The sequence below is a fragment of the Xenopus laevis genome, chromosome 6L (assembly GCF_017654675.1).
Source record: "Xenopus laevis strain J_2021 chromosome 6L, Xenopus_laevis_v10.1, whole genome shotgun sequence".
Classification (NCBI taxonomy): Eukaryota; Metazoa; Chordata; class Amphibia; order Anura; family Pipidae; genus Xenopus; species Xenopus laevis.
In genome coordinates this window covers 68,076,164-68,095,266 of record NC_054381.1, presented here as the reverse complement: position 1 = coordinate 68,095,266, position 19,103 = coordinate 68,076,164, and the positions used below count along the sequence as shown (strand labels likewise).

The window sequence follows — 19,103 nt, the reverse complement described above, 5'->3', positions numbered from 1 at the left end:
CCTAAATAGAAAGAGGAATGATAAAAGTATCAATAACTTTGCATTTGTTTCCTTAAAGAGTTTTTGTCTCTTATAAAAAAAAAAGTGACCCCCTTTGAAAAATGGAACTTCAAAAGAACTCATTAAAAAAAAAAAAAAACTATAAATAATGATGACCAGTTGCAAAGTTTCTTCAAATTGACCACTCTATAACATACTAAAAGTTAACTTAAAGTTGAACCATTCCTTTAAGATTCACAGGGCAAAGTCTTTCTGAAGTACCATTTTGCTTAGATAAATCAATGTGCATATTTTCATGGCCTTCAGTTGCATTTTAAATTGTAAAGACCACTAGATTGTGACGGTCTTCTGTTCCATGACATAGAATGTTTGTAGTTTAATTAAGACTATATTTTTAAAGTGTCTGTAGTTCCCAGTAACTCTGAACATCCATGGTCTTTTATGACTGAAGATCCATAGAAGATATGAAACAATATTAAAGCAGATCTCCAATAATAATGAAAGAAAATATATTTTGAGTCAACTATTCAATGTACATTAATTATGCATTTTGAATGGCTTTAAAAGTTATTTGCAAATGCAACTGAAAGAACAGATGGGGATAAACAAATGCTTCTAACATTGTCGCTGAAGTCAGTTATACAGAAAAAATAAGACCTTTACAACATATACTGCAATGTTTACAAGTAACTTATTTCTGTTTAGACTAAAGCCATTGGACATTGAGTTCATGAAACGTTTGCATGAGAAAGTCAACATCATTCCGCTTATTGCCAAAGCTGATACTCTCACACCAGAAGAATGCCAACAGTTCAAAAAACAGGTGACCAGTAATATAAAGTAATATTCAGTAATATAAAGTAATATGAATCCTGTTCCGAAGTGATGCCATTTTTAATCTATATGTGTCCACCTTACTGCTCTAATTTTACTAATACAGGTGTTGGATCCATTACCTGGAAACCGGTTATCCAGAAAGTTCCAAATTACAAGAAGGCCATCTCCCATAGACAACATTTTAATAAAATAATTCACATTTTAAATTTCCTTTTTCATTGTAAAATCAGTACATTCTACTTTACCCGACTTAGATATTTATTACTTATTGGAGGCAAAGCAATTGTTTATTTCAAGCTTAAATGATTTTTTGGTAGAGGTATTAAGATATTAATTAAGATCTTAATTTTGGTTCAGAGCTTTCCTCCTCAACATCTTCATCCAAAATGGCAAATCTGTTGTTACGATCCAGCTGTGGACCAGCCAATCCACTTAGCACTTCCACCTTTTAATTTCCTTTTTAACTCTGACAAACGTATATATATCGACTGTACCATCTCTTACTCCCACTTTACTGGCCTCTGCCAGTAGCCGCCTGTCTTCCCTCTTGTTTGCAGTTCCCCTAAATGCTGCAAGTTTCCCCTTTAGATTCTGCAATTCAGATTCTAAATAGAAACCCATCTGCATCTCTCTCAAGTGAATGCTACCTGGAACGGCTGCTTTCAGATTGAATTTATGCAACATGATGCACATTAAAGTTTCACCAACAATCTACTGAAACTCATCTATAAGAACTTTTTTTTTTTATTATTGCTCTGCAATTCCTACCTTCTCTGACTCCTATTTTTAGTTTAGTGTTTGGTTTCTACCACAAGCTAAAAACGTATTCACATGCAACACTCTGTCAGAGTACAACATCTATTTTATTAATGTTTCAAATATTACATGTTAAAGGGGTTGTTCACTTTCCAAACACTGTTTTCAATTCAGTTATTTTTAGATTGTTCCCCAGAAATAGACTTTTTTTCAATTACTTTCCATTATTTATTTTTTAATTTTTTTCCAATATCTAAGTGTAAACGTGAATGTTCGTGTCTCTGGTGTTTGAGTCTGGCAGCTCGGTAATTCAGCGCAGACTCTAAACTGTTACAATTTTGCAACATTGAGTTGATACATTTCTCAGCAGCATCTCTGGAGTATTAGCAACAATTGTATCAATTCTAACAGCTGCCTGTAATGAAACCCAGAGATTCTGCTCAGCAGGGACAAAGATAAGAAATGTATCCACTAAATGTATCCATTTAGAACAGTTTACAGGATCGGCGACCCCCCTCCCAGAGCTGCTTCAGAAGGAGAGAAATTACACTTTACACTACAATATTAGAAAAACCGTCACACATAAAAAATAGAAAGTCATTGGAAAGTCATTATTTCTGGTGATGTATCTGAAAACAACTAGTTGTTTGAAGGTGAACAACCCCTTTAAGCTTAAAGGAAAATTAAACACAAAAACAATGTAGGTATCTATAAAAAAACAGTGAATAAAATAGTTCATATGTAAAACTCTGCTTCTTCTAACTATTTTCATAATAATACTTTTTACTAGTATGTGCCACTGGCTAATCCTAAATGGAAGTTCACTCTTAGGATAAATTTTCAGCTCACACACTGGACCACCCTTAGAGCAGGCATTCAAAGCAAAGTATTTCATAGTGAACCAAACGCTGGTGCCTGAATGTTTCATACTATTCTATGATTCATAGGCCAGTAATCCCTTTCAAAAGTCACTTTCTTATTTGCCTCACCGGAAATTGCATGATATACTGATACGTATTCCTAACATTTGTTAACTTTCTACAAAGTATCCATAATATTATACAATGTGTATACATAGTGTTACCAAGTACATTAATTTCCCACAGACTTGAAAACATGTCTGATGAATTATAAAGTTATCATAAATGTATTTAATACTGTAAATTCTCTGATTGTTCAATAATTTGTTTCCTGAAGTTTTGATGATTTGGGCTTTTGATCCAAGGATAGACTGACCTGCCAGGGTAGTTGGCTACTGCCAAGAGCAATACCATATGATGCTTATTTCCCTCCTATAACTATAATAATATTTACCACAATCCTAATTTAATTTTTGTGGGCCCTGAATGTCAGGTTCTCTAGTTGGCCCTCTAGTCCAATACTATGGGGCAGATGTATCAAGGGTCGAATTTTGAGGGGTTAAATCCCTCGAAATTCGACTGGGGAATAGAATCGAATAGGGAATTTGGGCGAATTTACGCGCTGTCGAATGGGAGAATATTCGCCCGGCGAATAGTCGCACGATCGAATACCTTTTTATTCGATCAAAAACTTAGAAACAAAGCCTATGGGACTTTCCCATAGGCTTTTAAAGCAATTCAGTAGGTTTAAGGTGGTGTAGTAGGCAGTCGAAGTATTTTTAAAAGAGACAGTACTTCGACTATCGAATGGGCGAATAGTCTCAGCCTTTTTTCGCTCAATCTATTCAAATCATTCTACTCAGGCGAATTTACACCAATTCGATAGTTGAGGAGCACAAAAAACTACTAGAAATTCAATTTTTTTTCCCTCTATTCATTCACCCGAGCTTGGTGAATGTGCCCCTAAGAGTTGTTTTTTTTTCTGTGTGTTCTAAATAATTTTACTGTGTTTTAGATAATGAAAGAAATTCAGGAGCACAAAATCAAGATTTATGAATTTCCAGAAACAGACGATGAAGAAGAAAATAAACTTGTTAAAAAAATTAAGGTATACATATTGCATATTGTATAGTTTTAAGGCACATTTGACCTAGTTTTGGTCAGAACCTACTGATCAATAAATTAAGCTTTTATAAGAATTATAACCAGACTAAAATAAACTAATTATTAGCTTGATGTTGCCTCTAACATACACTGAGACCAATTCTGGTTGCTGGATAAAATAAAATCCTGACGTTGCCCGATAAGACTGAACTTGCATAGACAATCGGTTTTAATACATTTCAAAAACGAATATATGCACACTGCAACCTTGTTGCACATTTTTTTCCCCCCTAGCTGTAATTTAAATGTGTATTTGTATATTTTGCTTACATTTTAAATACATTACAGGAACCACATACCAATAAGACAATTTGCTTTTAAATGTACCATTGTTTTGTAGGTTCCTTACTGAGAACCTGTGCATCAGTTACCCAAAATTATGTGGTGTATTGAGGCAATACAATTACTTATATACATTTCTGTATATGAAGAATTTTTTATAGATGGGCACAATTGCTCATTACAGTATTGTTTCTTAATTATTTGTATATCTACTATCGGGTGGATTCCTTTCTCACTCAATAACTTTATATTTGGTTTTAGGATGGCCTACCTCTTGCTGTGGTGGGAAGTAACACTATCATAGAAGTTAATGGCAAGAGAGTACGAGGAAGACAGTATCCTTGGGGAGTTGCTGAGGGTGAGTTGTTTTTTTTTAATTTTTTTAATCTTAAAATCCTGCTCACACAATTGCTGAGGGTGAGTTGTTTTTTTTTAATTTTTTTAATCTTAAAATCCTGCTCACATTTGTAAACCTTGTTCTCAGCTCACAGGCATGCCAGCATTACCCTTTTGTCCATAATCACTAAGGTAAACCGTGGATAAACTCTTGGGTGACTTCTAATATACCTATATTTAACTTTTTTTTTTCTTTTTTTTTTTCTTTTTCTTTTTTTATAATACACAAGTTTCATTTAGTCATGCAAGACAACTACCCACCTACCCTACTTAGACCTCCCCCCAGCCTATGTGTTACCCCAGGCAAATGCCCCTAACTTTTTACTAGGGATGCACCGAATCCACTATTGCATTCAGCCGAACCCCTGAATCTTTTGTGAAAGATTCAACCGAATCCCAATTTCCATATGCAAATTAGGGGTGGGAAGGGGAAAACATTTTGTACTTCCTTGTTTCGTGACAAAAAGTCATACGATTTCCCTCCCATCCATTATTTGCATATGCAAATCCTGGCTGAATCCTCGCCAAATTCTGGATTCAGTGCATTCCTACTTTTTAGTTCGGTGCAGATTCAGGCATCGAAGTTCACTGGCGCCATCTTCAGCCTCTTCGGTAATCTTCAAAATGAGACCAGTGCTTCGGCAATTTTCGCGAGTTTAGGCGAATGCGCAGTTGTCACGAAACAGCAAATTGTTACAACTGCGCATGCGCTGGTCTCATTCCGAAGATTACTGAAGAGAAGAAGATGGCGCCTGTGAACTCCACTGGACAGAATCTGCACTGAGGGGTAAGTAAAGACTTAGGGGCATTTGCCCGGGGTAACAATTAGGCTGGGGGGAGGCGGGTTTTTAAACTTTTGGGTTTTGCTGCAGCTGATTTCCTGCTGTGGTCCTTGCTTCTCACTTACTGTATTTTAATCTAAGGTAAATTTCATCTGCATTCAAAACCAACATGAATAAACACACTTTAACACTAAGCAAGTCTTCCAAATATGATCTTTGTGATCCAAAAATTTTGTACAATTACATGAAAGAAAATGTATGTTTATTTATTTATTTTTTTTTGCACTTTCACTTAAGTATGCCATTCCTTGAGACTGTTTAAAATGCTAGAACAGGAAGTACTTTGATGTGTTTGGCAGACAGGAAATTGAGATTTGGCATAGAACATTAAACAGCTGCACTGGAAGAAGCTACTTCAAACATATTTTAGCAAGTCAGCTTTTTATGTTTGTTTTTTAAAAATAGTTTATTGAATTTTTCTTAACTAAGACATTACTGTTACTCGGATTATACTTTTGTTACCTTCCATCTTACCCCACTGAATTTGCATAATTTAAACTTCACTCAAAATATAATATAATATTTTGGAAATATCATGTAATCCAGGTAGGGATCACAACATGTGAAACACTTTAGATACAGTAATCTGTCTTGATTATGGGAAACAGCCGCCTTTTGCATATTTGCACAACTAAGCCAGTGTTTTTACACCTAACTGTTACAAGCTTATATCCACAAGGGACATCAGTCTACTGAAACTAAATTTGACAGGGCAATGTGGTGAGACTTAGAAAATATAATTGGTACAGCACTCTCTAATATATATTAACCAGACTTACTCAACTCAATTAATTGGGCGGTGCAGGAGATAAAAAATGTTGTATAAACACAAAGTTATCTCCAAAATTGCACTCGGTATTTAGTCTATAATTTATTATATTTAATTTTAATTTTTCTCACAGCCACCCGATTCAATAAATTAGAACCACGTACATGTATACAAATTAATTATCTCTTATACAAAAACCACATTTGGCGATGTAAATGCCCCGAAAATTGGATAAAGAGAGGGGCGCAGTCCACAGTGCCCACAGCCGGAAGCAATATGCTGCAGTACTTCTGAAGCGGTAATGTATGCCGGCAGTAACTCATGTGCTGTTTCACTAGAAGTGTGTGTAAGTGCAGCTCTTTCCGAGTAACTTTGGGCCTTGGGAACGGGATATCAAGCAACAGTTTCTTTCACAGTACCTTGTTGCGTTCTGGCTGGATCTCTAAATTAGCTGGCAATAGAGGGATGGTAAAGTTACATTTATTGCCATACGTTGATACAATTGTTTCCACTTCATTTCCAGCTGAAAAGATGAGTGCTTAAAGTGGCAGCACAAACAATTGGCAAATCTATAAAATTAATATTGGCAAGAGGAGGGATTAAACGAAGTTAGCGTTCCTTCAGTGTTTTTTCTTAACTCATCACTTGGAAAATCTATGAACTTTTTCTGGGACATTAACAAATTAACCAATTAAGGAATCAAAATGTTTCTACTAACTGGTTTATGGCAGATGAATTTACTACCAACTAATCTTGAACTTTTATACTAATGATCAACAGTTCCAGTTATTAAACCCAATATGAATTTAGGCACTTAATTAATAATGATTAATTGTGTTATTAATTTAAATGTGGTCTTTGTATTAAAGATAATTAATTTGCATACATGTACGTGGTTCTAATTTATTGAATCAGGTGGCTGTGAGAAAAATTAAAATTAAATATAAATTATAGACTAAATACCGAGTGCAATGTGGTGAGACTGCATGACCCAAATGCAAACACCCAAATAGTTATAATCTGAGTGACTGAGGTAGTAGTTTTGTTATCTGGTGTTATAATATATATAAGTGAGCAGATAGCACACCCTGAAATCAAGACCCTGATGCTTGAATCTGTATTCTCTTGTGCCAAAAAGCAGGTTATGAGGCCAATTTGCAACTACAATTATGCAATGGGTTAGCCTAATTAATGAAACCTTTTCCCACTTAATCTAATACATAAGGCAGATAATGTCTGTGGACATTGCTTCAGGGAATATCAAATACACTGTCAACCGTAATGTTCATATGCAATTTATAGTACATGCTCTCCATTTTTGCTTTTCTGCTGAAGAATTGTTTTTAATTTAACTTTAATTGTGTTTTCTAGTGGAAAATGGTGAACACTGTGATTTCACCATTCTGCGAAACATGTTGATAAGGTAAGCGGAAGACTGTTGTGTGGACTAGACATATGTCATGCTTTAGATATGAAAGCAACTAAAGTAATTCATTTGACCTTCAATTTTTTGTGGTGTCCTGCCCCTCTAACAAGTTAATTTTAAGTACAATGCAACATAAAATCAGAAGAAATAGTGATTCCAATTGCTAATCGAGGACTCAACACTCAACGTTGTTGCTGAGTGTGACACTTCTTCCAAATTGTCCCCTGCACCAAATGAAGGGGTGCAGAACACAATATAAGAATCAGATGATATTTGGGAAGAAGTCTAAACTAGCAGCTCAGCAAAGTGCACAGCTGTTCAGTACAGTATATTTTGCTGTTGCTGGTTGAGGTGCTAATTTAGCAGTTAGAATCACAATCTAGCAAATTGGCTCCCTCTGTGATTTTGGGTTGAATGGTTATAATACATAAATGATAAAATTCAGTTTGGTTATCGCAGCCAGTGTTCCTGGCAACAAGGAAGAGCACAAACCATTAAATATAAATATCATTCAAAGTACCATTCCATCCTCCCAAAATTGGAAGAATGTAAAAGCAAATGTTTTATTGTTCCCTTCAACCTCAGATTGATTATCAAGTAAGACTTTGTATTACCTTCTATGTTAGGATCGTGAAAGTGACTTGATTGATTTGTAAAAGGCAGAATTCAGCATTACCTAACTTACTGCCAGTTATTGGTCCTAGTGATTTGTAGGATAAAAAATGGCAATTATTATCAGTACATAATCTTTATTTAATCTAGTCATAGCATCACTATTAAACGTAATATTGGTCCCCCCCCCCCCCCCCGCCTCTCCAGTTGCACAGGTTTGGCCAATTTCCTAATCTTAGCTTTGGAAGCGGCAACTACAGCCTAGTTTTTAACTGTTTTTTTAAACTGTGCAAATTAGCTGTTTTGTCAAGAATCATTGCACTGAATGTGTATGGTTATCATGAAAAGTGTTATTGAAAATAAGCATGCTGCATTTGCACAGATTAATTGAAAAAACATTTTGGCATTTTTGTGTTTTTTGAGTGGTATGCTTATTTTACATTTCAGCATTGGCACAAGTGAGGAAAAAAATCAGCAAAATGCAAAAACTTAAACGATTGAAATTCTAGAGTTAAAGGCTCATGAGGGTTTATATGTTTCCCATTGGCTTACCTAATGAAAAACCTATAAAGCAGAATATATAGTTATTTGTCAAAAAATCCTCTTGAAGGTAGTATTGGCTCAGCCTGATTGCCTTGCTTAAGTAGTCAAGCTGGTTCAAGCTCCTTATCACCTCCAAAAGGAGATATATATACCAGCATATAGGTAGTACCCTGCACAATGAGAATCTGAGTGTTCTGCAGTCCTGTATTGATATTCTGTGGGCTTACTTAGCAGCTACTTGGGGGTATGGGATCTCTTATCCAGAAAACTGAATATCCAGAAATCCAAATTACAGGATGGTCCTCTGTGATAAAACTGTACTTTGTACATGATCCTAAAATGTTAAACCCTGCTGTTTGCAAGCTATTTGCAACAAGTCTTGATGCTCTATTTGTGCGCTCTCTCCAGAAATAACAATGATAAAACATCACATGTGCCTCTGCCCTTTTGAGATATTTCATTTTGTTTATAGCAGTTCTGGAGCACTGTCCAATTTTGCAGCCTATTTGCCTCCAGTATGTGGGAAGTAAGGGTATTAAATGATCTTATTGGCAAGCAAAGAAGCATATATCATTGGACTGTTCCATTCTTGAAAGGGTAATATACCCAATATGCTTTCAATGAATTGGGCTTGTGCTGGACATACTTTTGGCCTCTCTATGGTTTTTGTTATTTCTTACACTAAACAAGACAAACAGAACTTGATGCTACTACATGTTTGCTACTTGCGAGAAAGATAGATTGCCAGTGCACAGATAATTTAATGATCTACCTTGCAAGGACCAAACATGGAGTCATTTCAATCTTAACTCTTTGCCCTGTTCTCCAAAATTATTGTTCCCCTAGCTTTTTGCTAGACAAAACATTTTTCTCTGTTTTTGTTAGAACTCACATGCAAGATCTCAAGGATGTGACCAACAATGTACATTACGAGAACTACAGGAGCAGGAAACTGGCAGCCGTGACTTATAATGGCGTTGATAACAATAAGAACAAAGGGCAATTAACAAAGTAAGTGCCATTCACTACATATACTCTGTTCTGTGTAACATCTCAGTTTTCCATTCATCTAACTTTTTACAATATTCATTCTTTTCAACATAAATTTCACACTTCTCAGATCACCTCTCTTTCTCTCATTGTGCATGCACTACAGTTCACTCCTCCTGCCATGATTGATTACATCCCTATCTCTAAAGAGTTGCACAAGATTTGCAATTATATTAAGTAACGTTACCATAGCTGAATATTCAGCATATTATCTGGTTTAAGATGGTTACAGGAAGCACCCTCCAAATTGCAGTGTATTTGTATGGAATATGGCTACATGAGGGAATGACACAAGTTTACTTAAACAAGAAGTGTGGGAGAAATGCAGGCAATGTAATTGAACCGTTTCCCATATGTAGACGAAAGGGCACTTGCTAGATGTCTGAACACAAGCTTGAAAATCCAACTTTAGCTGATGCCTCTTGTTATGCCAGTTTGTTAAACAAATCATAATAATATAAAATATTAAAGTCTGTGAGGCTTTTTGCATTAGCAGCTGTTGGTTGCTTTGGTGTTACACCATGCTGCAGCTTTAGTTCACATTCAGTGGCCTGGGTACAGGTAAAGTATCAAGCATTAAAGCACATAGTACCACATTCATCAGGTCATGTAACAAGTTAATTCATCAAAAAGATAATTGATCCAATTTTTCAGTCACATGCATTGAGTACAGTAGACTAACAAAGCCATGAATACTCTTCCCTATGAAAATGGTGCCAAAACCGTTCACACGTTGTCATAGCAACACCTGCAAACAGCACAGTGCATTGTAGTGCTACCTGTGTAAATCGAATAAATAAAAAGAAATTAAAAACCGTACCGTCTATAAGACAATAGGAAAATACAAATTGAATATATAGTGGTCTTTAAGGACAATTTCACCTGCATGTTTTAGGATTTAATTGTGCAGAATGCATGCATGCATGGTGTGGAAGCTTCAGTACATCCTTTTTTTTTTCTTTTTTTGACAAATATGCAAAAATACAATCTTTATGGCGCAACTATACTAAATTATGAATGTGTTTTGAGCTGTTATTTAGAAGGTTTATATGCGAGATATGCTGCACAGTTATACATCCTTGTTATAATGAAGCATTTACAAGGATTAATATTACAAAATCTTTAAATTTAACATTGGATTGACTTCAGTGACTTAACTAGAAGAATTATTTTGGGCTGCCCTAAACCTTGGGAGTAAGACTTTTCATAGTCATATTCTGAAACAAGTTAATAATCTGTGTCCCATTATGCCCCCTATATGACCTGAACTCGCCCAACAGGCTGGTACCCACACATCATTACTTCTAAGCACCCCAGCAGTCACAGTCTGCTTCCTCTATAGTTACACACAGATGTCTTACTCATAGTAATTTGTTTGTTTTTTTCATTCACGTGTGTTGCATATAGTAGGTTTGTACACAAAGAGAATACGTTTTTACTAACATTTCTCCAGTGTACCTGCTTCAGAGCAATATGAATGCTGACTAGCAGTCAGGTGTCTTTTTGAACTAAGAGCTGCTTAATAAAAATACATTCCAGCCACTGTAATAGACCAGGTGAGTGGGTACTGTAGACAAGGCTACTTAGAATGGTGTGAGTACCTCAGAAAGGTATCATTTCTGAAAACTGCAGTGCATATTGTAGTATTTGTTAAAAGGCAGGAGGTTAATCGAGTAGCTGCTTTAGACACTCCCCTTTCCTATGATCCAATTGTTGGTTATCAAAGCAGGCCATACATGCCCAGATTTAGTCATGCAGTTTGACTGATTTCAACCATACTGCTGGACCATCCGGGAATGTACTGATAGTTAATGAAATAGAAAATACATTTTGGCCATTGTAATAAACAAGGTGAGTATTTGTTTGAGGATGATGGGGGACTAGGCAAGGTTGCTAAGAATGTGGTTCATACCACTAAAAAGTATCACTACTGTAAATAGGGTTGCCACCTGCCCAGTATTTTACCGGCCTGGCCGGTAAAAAATAAACTTGATCCCAATGGTATTAATAGGGGAAATGTGTAAAAAATATAGGAAGGCTGGTATTTTTAAGGTGGCAACCCTAGCTCTACTGCAGTGCTTATGGTAGGGTTTTTTGAAAGGCAGGGGAAATAAATTTAAGTTTGACACCAACATGTTTTCAATGTGCTAACCCTAGACATTCTGTTAAAAAAAAAAAACAAACCCATTAATATATAGAGACGGCAATATTCACTACTTTTTTTTTTTTTTTTTTTTTTTTACTTTCGTTTTACTTAGTGTGATCTTTATTGCTTTGTTTTGGTCTGTTATACTGCACATGCTAACACAGTTTAAAGCATTCATCAGCATCTTTAACATGCTGCAAGTGTTTTCTCTCCAGGCATAAATTCTAACAGCTCATAAATATTTAAGGAGTATAAAACATTAGTAATGCATGTTACTGATGGTGCTGCCCTCAGTGATCTGCTACTTTAAACTGGTCTGCCTAACTATCTAAAATACAAAAGCCTGTCCTATTATCTTACTACCTTCTTTAACACTGTTTGCCCTTTTCTGTAATCAATTTAATCTTTCTTTGAAACACTACATGAAAAATTAAAGCTTTTAATTGCTTTTTGGTATGTTTTTAATTTATGCATGCTAAGCCTGTATTTTTGTGTGTGTGTTGTTTTGTTTTTTAGATATGACACAGGTGAAGGCATGTAAGTGGTCCTTTTTCATTTTATTTTTTTTTCAAAGTTTTAAGTGTTTTAATCCTCTGTTAAGTTATCAAAAAGAGACGTAATGGTGAAAGTTAATTAATAGCAAACGGTATGAAGGAAACACCACATGTAAAAATTTCTAGAATTCTAGTGGAATTTGTTTCTTAAGGGGGGGGTTGGTTTATTGCCAGAAACCTGTTTTCTTCCGCTGCTTTTCAACAGGTTACTAAAATTTATCTTGTAGCATTTATATACATCAGTCAAATAAATGTAGTAGTTGATTTTGAAAATGTATTTTAAGTATACTGCCGCTTTTATCTGAAAATGTCTTGCATGGCCTTGGTTCACTAACCACACATAGACACACTCCTGGTATCCAGCCCTCACACAAAACTTTAAATTCATCATGCAAATTCATGCGTTTCTTTTTTTAGTATCCATTCTCTCGCCTCACTCTGTTCTGAGCAACGGAGGTAAGTGGGTGGGCAGATAATAGTTATTGATTGGTGCATTGCCTTTCTCCTATGAGGGAAGGTGAGCAAAGTAACTTTTAGAGCTGAATTTAATTTATCTTTTAGTGTAGAGATTGTAGTAACACCTAGCAATGGAGGGAAATGAGGGGACAAAATTAGGTCTGCTACCTCAGGTGGCCAGATTTATGCTCCTGATGAAAAGTTTGTCTCCTGAAAGGCCATGAAGAGGAAAGGCTGCTCGTTTTAATGCCCAAATAAGAATAATAGAAAAGTGGGCAAATATATGTGTGGCCAGATGTAATGTTTCCATCCATTCGACCCACAGGCTTTATCAGTCAGATTACCAGACAGGTTGGCCCTTGTATGACCTTCTTTAACCAACTGGGCATCACTTTCTTTTATATGTTATAGAGTTTTTAGACAGTAGTGATTTCTGATCTTTGTTAAAGGACCGGATGTCTTGCAAGTGATTTAATCCAGTGGGTTTCAGATAGGATTCTTGCTTTTTGTTACATAATGCTTTGTTCTAAAAATAGCAGTCATTTTCAGCCAAAGGAATTTGAACTTATATTTGAGAAAAAACTACCTGGACCTTTTCACAATTTGATGCCAACATTGCAATGAATGACACATTTTTAAAGGGGGCACTTACTTTTATATGGATTGTAAGTTTTCTGTAATGTGTTTATTTATATATATATATATATATATATATATATATATATATATATATATATATATATATATATATATATATATATATATATATATATATATATATATATATATATATATATATATATATATATAAAATATATATATTGCAATATATGGACAAACAAAATGTCTGTCTTAAATATATTGATAATGGGTTGAGTGCAGAGGACTCTTGTATTTATGTATTTATATATATATATATATATATATATATATATATATATATATATATATATATATATATATATATATATATATATATATATATATATATATATAGTTAGGTCAGTTTAAGGGTAATACATCAGAGGGAAGGGAAAAAACTCAGTTTACTGAACTGTATTATAGGCTTACCACATTAAATAGTGGGTCCAGGTGCCCATGCCCCAGACCTTCAGCATAGGGGAGCAAAACAACTGGAAAACTTAATGACAGACAGGCACAGATCTGAACCTTAGGGAGTTATTTATTAAAATCCGAATGTTAAAATCTTGAAAAATTAGAAATATTTGAGGCTTATTATACCCTGATGCTGCAAAAAGCCAGAATCCGAAAATCCGCCATCTCAGACCTGTCGAGGTCCTGTATAAGTCAATGGGAGAGGCACCTATCTCAATTTGATGTTTTTGTGGTCTGCGATGGGTTTAACCTGAAAATCTGACCTTTTCGAGAAAAAACGTGGAAAATTCAAGCAATTTGGGGGGGAAATCCAGAAAAATTTGAGTGTTTAGGGATTTTATTGTTTTTTTGCAATCCGATTAAATTGTTTTTTTGTTTTTTTATTATTAATAAGCTAAAATCGGCCGAAGAAGAAATGATTTGTCACTGAGCGGCTAATCTCCCAATATAGCAGCGTGTGTCTCTGCCCTAAGGGATACTCTGAATTCTCTTGCTTAAAAATAGCCATACCCATAATGGGCTGCTTGTTAGGCTAGCAATTGAATGTTTAAGCTATTGTATTCTTTTGGAATTACACAAGTAGAGTTTTCCAGTTGACCTAACGTGCAAAGATTGTGTTTCCAAGAGATGAGTAAAGGCCAAGGTGGGGTAGACCAAATTACTTAATGTATCACAAATATAGAGTACAGATCATACATTTATTAAACCATTTTTTGCTGATTCATGTGGCTAACTTTTGTAACTGTGGGCAATTAGATCAGGCTTTCACTGTTCACAATTGTTCTACATACTTTTACTGGCTGCAGTCTAGGCTGTTCAATGAGTAGTAGATTTTGACTTTTTCCACATGAAGTTGTGGTGATGGAATGAGAACATTCACTGCAGTTTCACCTTAAATAAATGCTGTTTTCCTCCTCTGTGGAGTACAGCAAAACATTTTCTTTTCTAAACAAGAGATTGCAGGTCCTGGCTTCCACTGGTCATAGTTCATTCTGATCATTTTTCATGGTCATGCCATCTCTCATTACTTGTTCTTTTCTGTCTTATTCAAGCATTGTCTAGGTTTTTGGAAGTTTTTAAATTATTTATGAGTTTTGTTGTATTATAGGAGCCCACTGGCACAAATGGAAGAAGAGAGACGGGAACATGTGGCGAAGATGAAGAAGATGGAGATGGAGATGGAACAGGTCTTTGAAATGAAGGTCAAGGAAAAGGTTCAGAAACTTAAGGACTCTGAAGCAGAGGTAATAAATAGCCTTGTTTCAGGTCAATTAAAAAAGGCATAGTATAAAATTAATTGTCATAAATCACATTGAAGTACACAGTTGCAATAGAGCATGTGGTGAAATAAATTACCTTAGTCCTGGTCTGGCAGACTTTGGCAAATTCTCCATCCCTGCAGTCTTGTTCTGTATGCACATTAAAAGTGCTACTAACCTTTATGTATATGTAGTCAGGTCTGGACTGGGATTTCAAAGTAGGCCCTGGCATTTCAGGTACACAGATGCCCAAACGGCCTCCCACCAGCCCACTAAATAGTTACTATGACATCTTACAGCAGCCCCTGACAGGCATTAGACTTTTCAGCGCTGTGCTATAAATAAGTGTATACATTATGCATACAACACACAGATTTACATAGAAAAGCAACCAGTGGTAAAAAGGGCTCTGCTCCAAATAGCTTTAAATCACTTGGCAAAAATGCAGTGTTCTTTGGCTTGCTGGAAGGAGTTGGAAAAAGGACTAAGTACAATTACACCTAAATGGAGTTTTCCATTGCTCATCAGCCAGTATTGGGGTATAAAATGTATCCTGAGTGCTTATTTGTACAAGTAAGGGATCTGTTATCTGAAATGCTTGAAACCTTGGGGTTTCCAGATCAGGGAAAGTGCCCATTTTTTTGTGCATCTTTTTTTTGTAAAGTAGCAGTTATACAAAGATTTCAACAATTTGTTTTCTGGTCAAAATCCACCTTTCACTGCTAGTTTTAGGAAATTTTATTTGTGTGAAACTACTGCATGGTCACATTCAGGAGGGTATCCACTGCCAGGAAAACACCATAGAAGAATACATTCAACACTGTGGGCTTTAAGGCTGTTTTCAAGATTCTGGTTTGTCAGAGACAGGATTATCTTCCACACTGGATTTAATTTATTCTTTATAGCCTGTGTTTATTTAAAGAATGTTTAGGTTATTTAATCCTGCCTGTGTTGTTCGTTTATTCCAACTATCTTTATTAATCTTACTACTGCTTATTGCTTTTTCTTTCATGGTATTTTGCCTTCTACTTTTTAGGGTAAGGCCAGACGAGGAGATTTGGGGAGATTTTGTCGCCTGGCGACTTATCGCCACGTCTTTTGCGCGACTATCTCCCCGAACTCAGTGAGGCAACTTCGGGCGTCTATTGAAAACGCATTGCCGCGTGTGCATTAGCGCAGGCGATTTTGCGCTGTAGCCTATGGCGAAAAACCGCTGAGGCAGTTCGGGGAGATAGTCGCGCACAAGACGTGGCGATAAGTCGCCAGGCGACAAAATCTCCCTGAATCTCTTTGTCTGGCCTTACCCTTAGCGCTTTATTTTTATACAGTTTGAGCCTGAACTTTCTTTACTTGGTTTACCTATCTTGTAGCTTCAGCGACGCCACGAACAGATGAAAAAGAATCTAGAAGCTCAACACAAAGAATTAGAGGAGAAGCGGCGTCAGTTTGAGGAGGAAAAAGTAAACTGGGAAACTCAACAACGTATACTGGAACAGCAAAACACTTCCAGGTAACATCCATATTCTCTTATATTATATGTGTTTTAGTTTCTTTCACTGCAAATATTATATAATAGACTTAATAGTAAAAGAGAGAAACTATATAAAACAAGAATGTAACCCTGTATTTATAGTTTTTAGCATTTAAATAATAAAACGTGTCAAATGTATTGCTGAAACTTGAAACATTTAAACCCATCCAAATTGACATTTAAACCCATCCAAATTTAGCCTAGTTAAGGAGAAGTAAAGACAAAATCTCTGTAGGTGCCCAGTTGTTACGTAACAACTGGGCACCTAGTAATTGTAGTTGCTCACCTCCTAACCCAGGCCAGCACTTCTCTTGAAAAAGTGCACCAGCCCAGTGTACTATTCCAGGAAGCAAGGTGCTGCCATGTTTTTTTTCTTTGGTAGTGTAGTGTTTCTGAAACAAACACACCAGTTTTACCAGTAAAGAAAAACAATGCATCATACCTTAATTACTTTAAAGGAACTGTAACACAATAAATGAAAGTGTTTTAAACATACACATTTCAGTCCTGAAGAATTCTCAGACTGAGATGCTGAGAGGACAGGCATATTGCAAAAGTAAAATCTGTGGTCATGTTTACTATCCATGAAGATCTTGGCCTAAAAGCATCTTAAATTCTATTGGCAGTGTTGGCAAAAACGATATTAGTATAAGTTGCCTTTGATTCCCTTAACTCTTAGCTCAGTGTTTTATCTGTAAGGATAATTCAGCAGCTTCTTTAGCAAAGTCTGAATTATGTGGACAAATTTTGTGCTCATCACAAAGTATTTAAAATCATAATCTATTCATAAAGAAACAATGGGCAGCTACTTGAAGTGCCCCTCCTTTTGCTAGGAGAACCTACTGCTCTCCAATATAAAGATTCCTTTAGGAACATAAACCTTATTTAACAAATTACATGTTGGAAATCGAATTGAATGGAATATGGGTCTAGAAACTGGCCAGGTTGCGTTTACTCACGTTGTTGACCATATTTAATATATTGTGACAGTGGTACATTTAGTAACAATTTCATAGTGCAATATTTATTTTTGCAATTCTATTACGACTGCCTTTCTCTCTTTCCATGTATTCGTTTACTTATTTATCTTGCTTCTCTACCCAGGACTTTGGAGAAAAACAAGAAGAAAGGGAAGATATTTTAGAAACATTCCTGGAGCACCACTTTGTCATACTTTATAAGTTGCCAACTTGCCAGCCCAGACATCAGTGTTTGTTGGAACCATTCTGCCACTTTTGAAACCAGTTGCATCCATAAATGTTGGATGTTAAACAGCATGACCTTTTTTTATTATTCTTGAGGGAGATTAACCATGCCTTGAATTGTCTGAGGTTTTGCATACTTGGAGAACTATATACTGCAAGTGATTGCTTCCCCTTCTCCTCTCTATCTCTTTTTAACAGATGTCTTCATTTTAAATACAAGATAAAGCATTTTCCTCTTGTATGACTAAGGTCTTGGGGCTGATTGCAGGATACTCCACAATACATGGACTCTGGCTTACAATGAAGATAAAATGCCATACTTGCATCTTTTAACTTGCTTATATAATGCAAGACTTCCATACATACGGTTTATTGTAATTTACATCTTTCCCATAATTTTGACACTTCCATTGTTTAATTCCACACTTGGGAATATAGCCTTTAAAGTGCACAAAATGCTTTTTCTTCCTTTTTATTATTTTTTTTTGTTTTTTTTTTATATACAATCACCCTGTTGTGTTTGGTGAAATCTTTACGTATATGCTATTTCCATTTAGTTAATACTTTAGCCAGGAAAATCTAATTTCTGCTTCCTTTTGTAATAACATTTACTTTAGATATTTTTCTTCCAAGTATTGGCCCTTTTGAATTAAAGTGTAGTTTATTTTGTTGTGGTATGAAACGTTGAGTACAACTTTCCTCCATCCTTAACTTCTAAATCCCTCCTTATTTTTTCTGGTAAGGCAGCAGGAATGATTCTTTATTGATCATTTCTAGGTCAAATTAACAAGTCTGTTCTACCTTTCTGTGCAGTCTGTTTTATGTTTTAATAGATATGAAATAATTGCCTAATAAGAAGCGGAACATCACAATTTTGCATTTAGCCGTGTCATATACTGCAATTCTGTATTTTTTTTTTTGTTTGTATTGTACAAAGTCACATAATAAACAATGTTGTGATGTAATACTGCAAGTAATTAGTTGTATCTTGTTCTTGCATGCTATCGCTTGCTGTAAATATATTTACAGTTTTACTTTATACGTTTGGATATGCAAGATTTTAAAAAAAAAATATAAATTAAAAAAAATAGGTAAACCTTGCCCTTATGGCAATAATTATGAATTAAAGGACCAGTAACGCCAAAAGTAAATATTTTATGCCTTTAAATATAATTGACTGTTACCCTAAAATAGTAAAAGTAGAGTTTGCTACTGTCTATATAAATCTTCTATGTAGCCATGGGGGTAAAAGGAATGTGTTCATGTAGCAGAGAACAGATAACCTTTTGTACCTGTGAG

The 19,103-nt window shown here is 35.4% G+C and overlaps 1 protein-coding gene across 5 annotated transcripts in view; it reads left to right on the top strand.

The window, feature by feature from the left end:
• The window catches only part of septin7.L (septin 7 L homeolog), a 54,327-nt gene extending 35,558 nt beyond the window's left edge, over nucleotides 1–18,769 (top strand). For 3 of the 5 annotated variants that reach the window (XM_018266501.2, NM_001092714.1, XM_041565449.1), the window contains 9 exon segments: nucleotides 706–823; nucleotides 3,469–3,561; nucleotides 4,161–4,257; nucleotides 7,278–7,329; nucleotides 9,373–9,498; nucleotides 12,200–12,220; nucleotides 14,918–15,053; nucleotides 16,439–16,578; nucleotides 17,704–18,769. In XM_018266501.2, the coding sequence (XP_018121990.1) occupies nucleotides 706–823; nucleotides 3,469–3,561; nucleotides 4,161–4,257; nucleotides 7,278–7,329; nucleotides 9,373–9,498; nucleotides 12,200–12,220; nucleotides 14,918–15,053; nucleotides 16,439–16,578; nucleotides 17,704–17,743 (823 nt within the window). In that variant the 3' untranslated portion in view covers nucleotides 17,744–18,769. 5 annotated transcript variants of the gene reach the window in all.
• The last annotated feature ends 334 nt before the right edge of the window (nucleotides 18,770–19,103 follow it).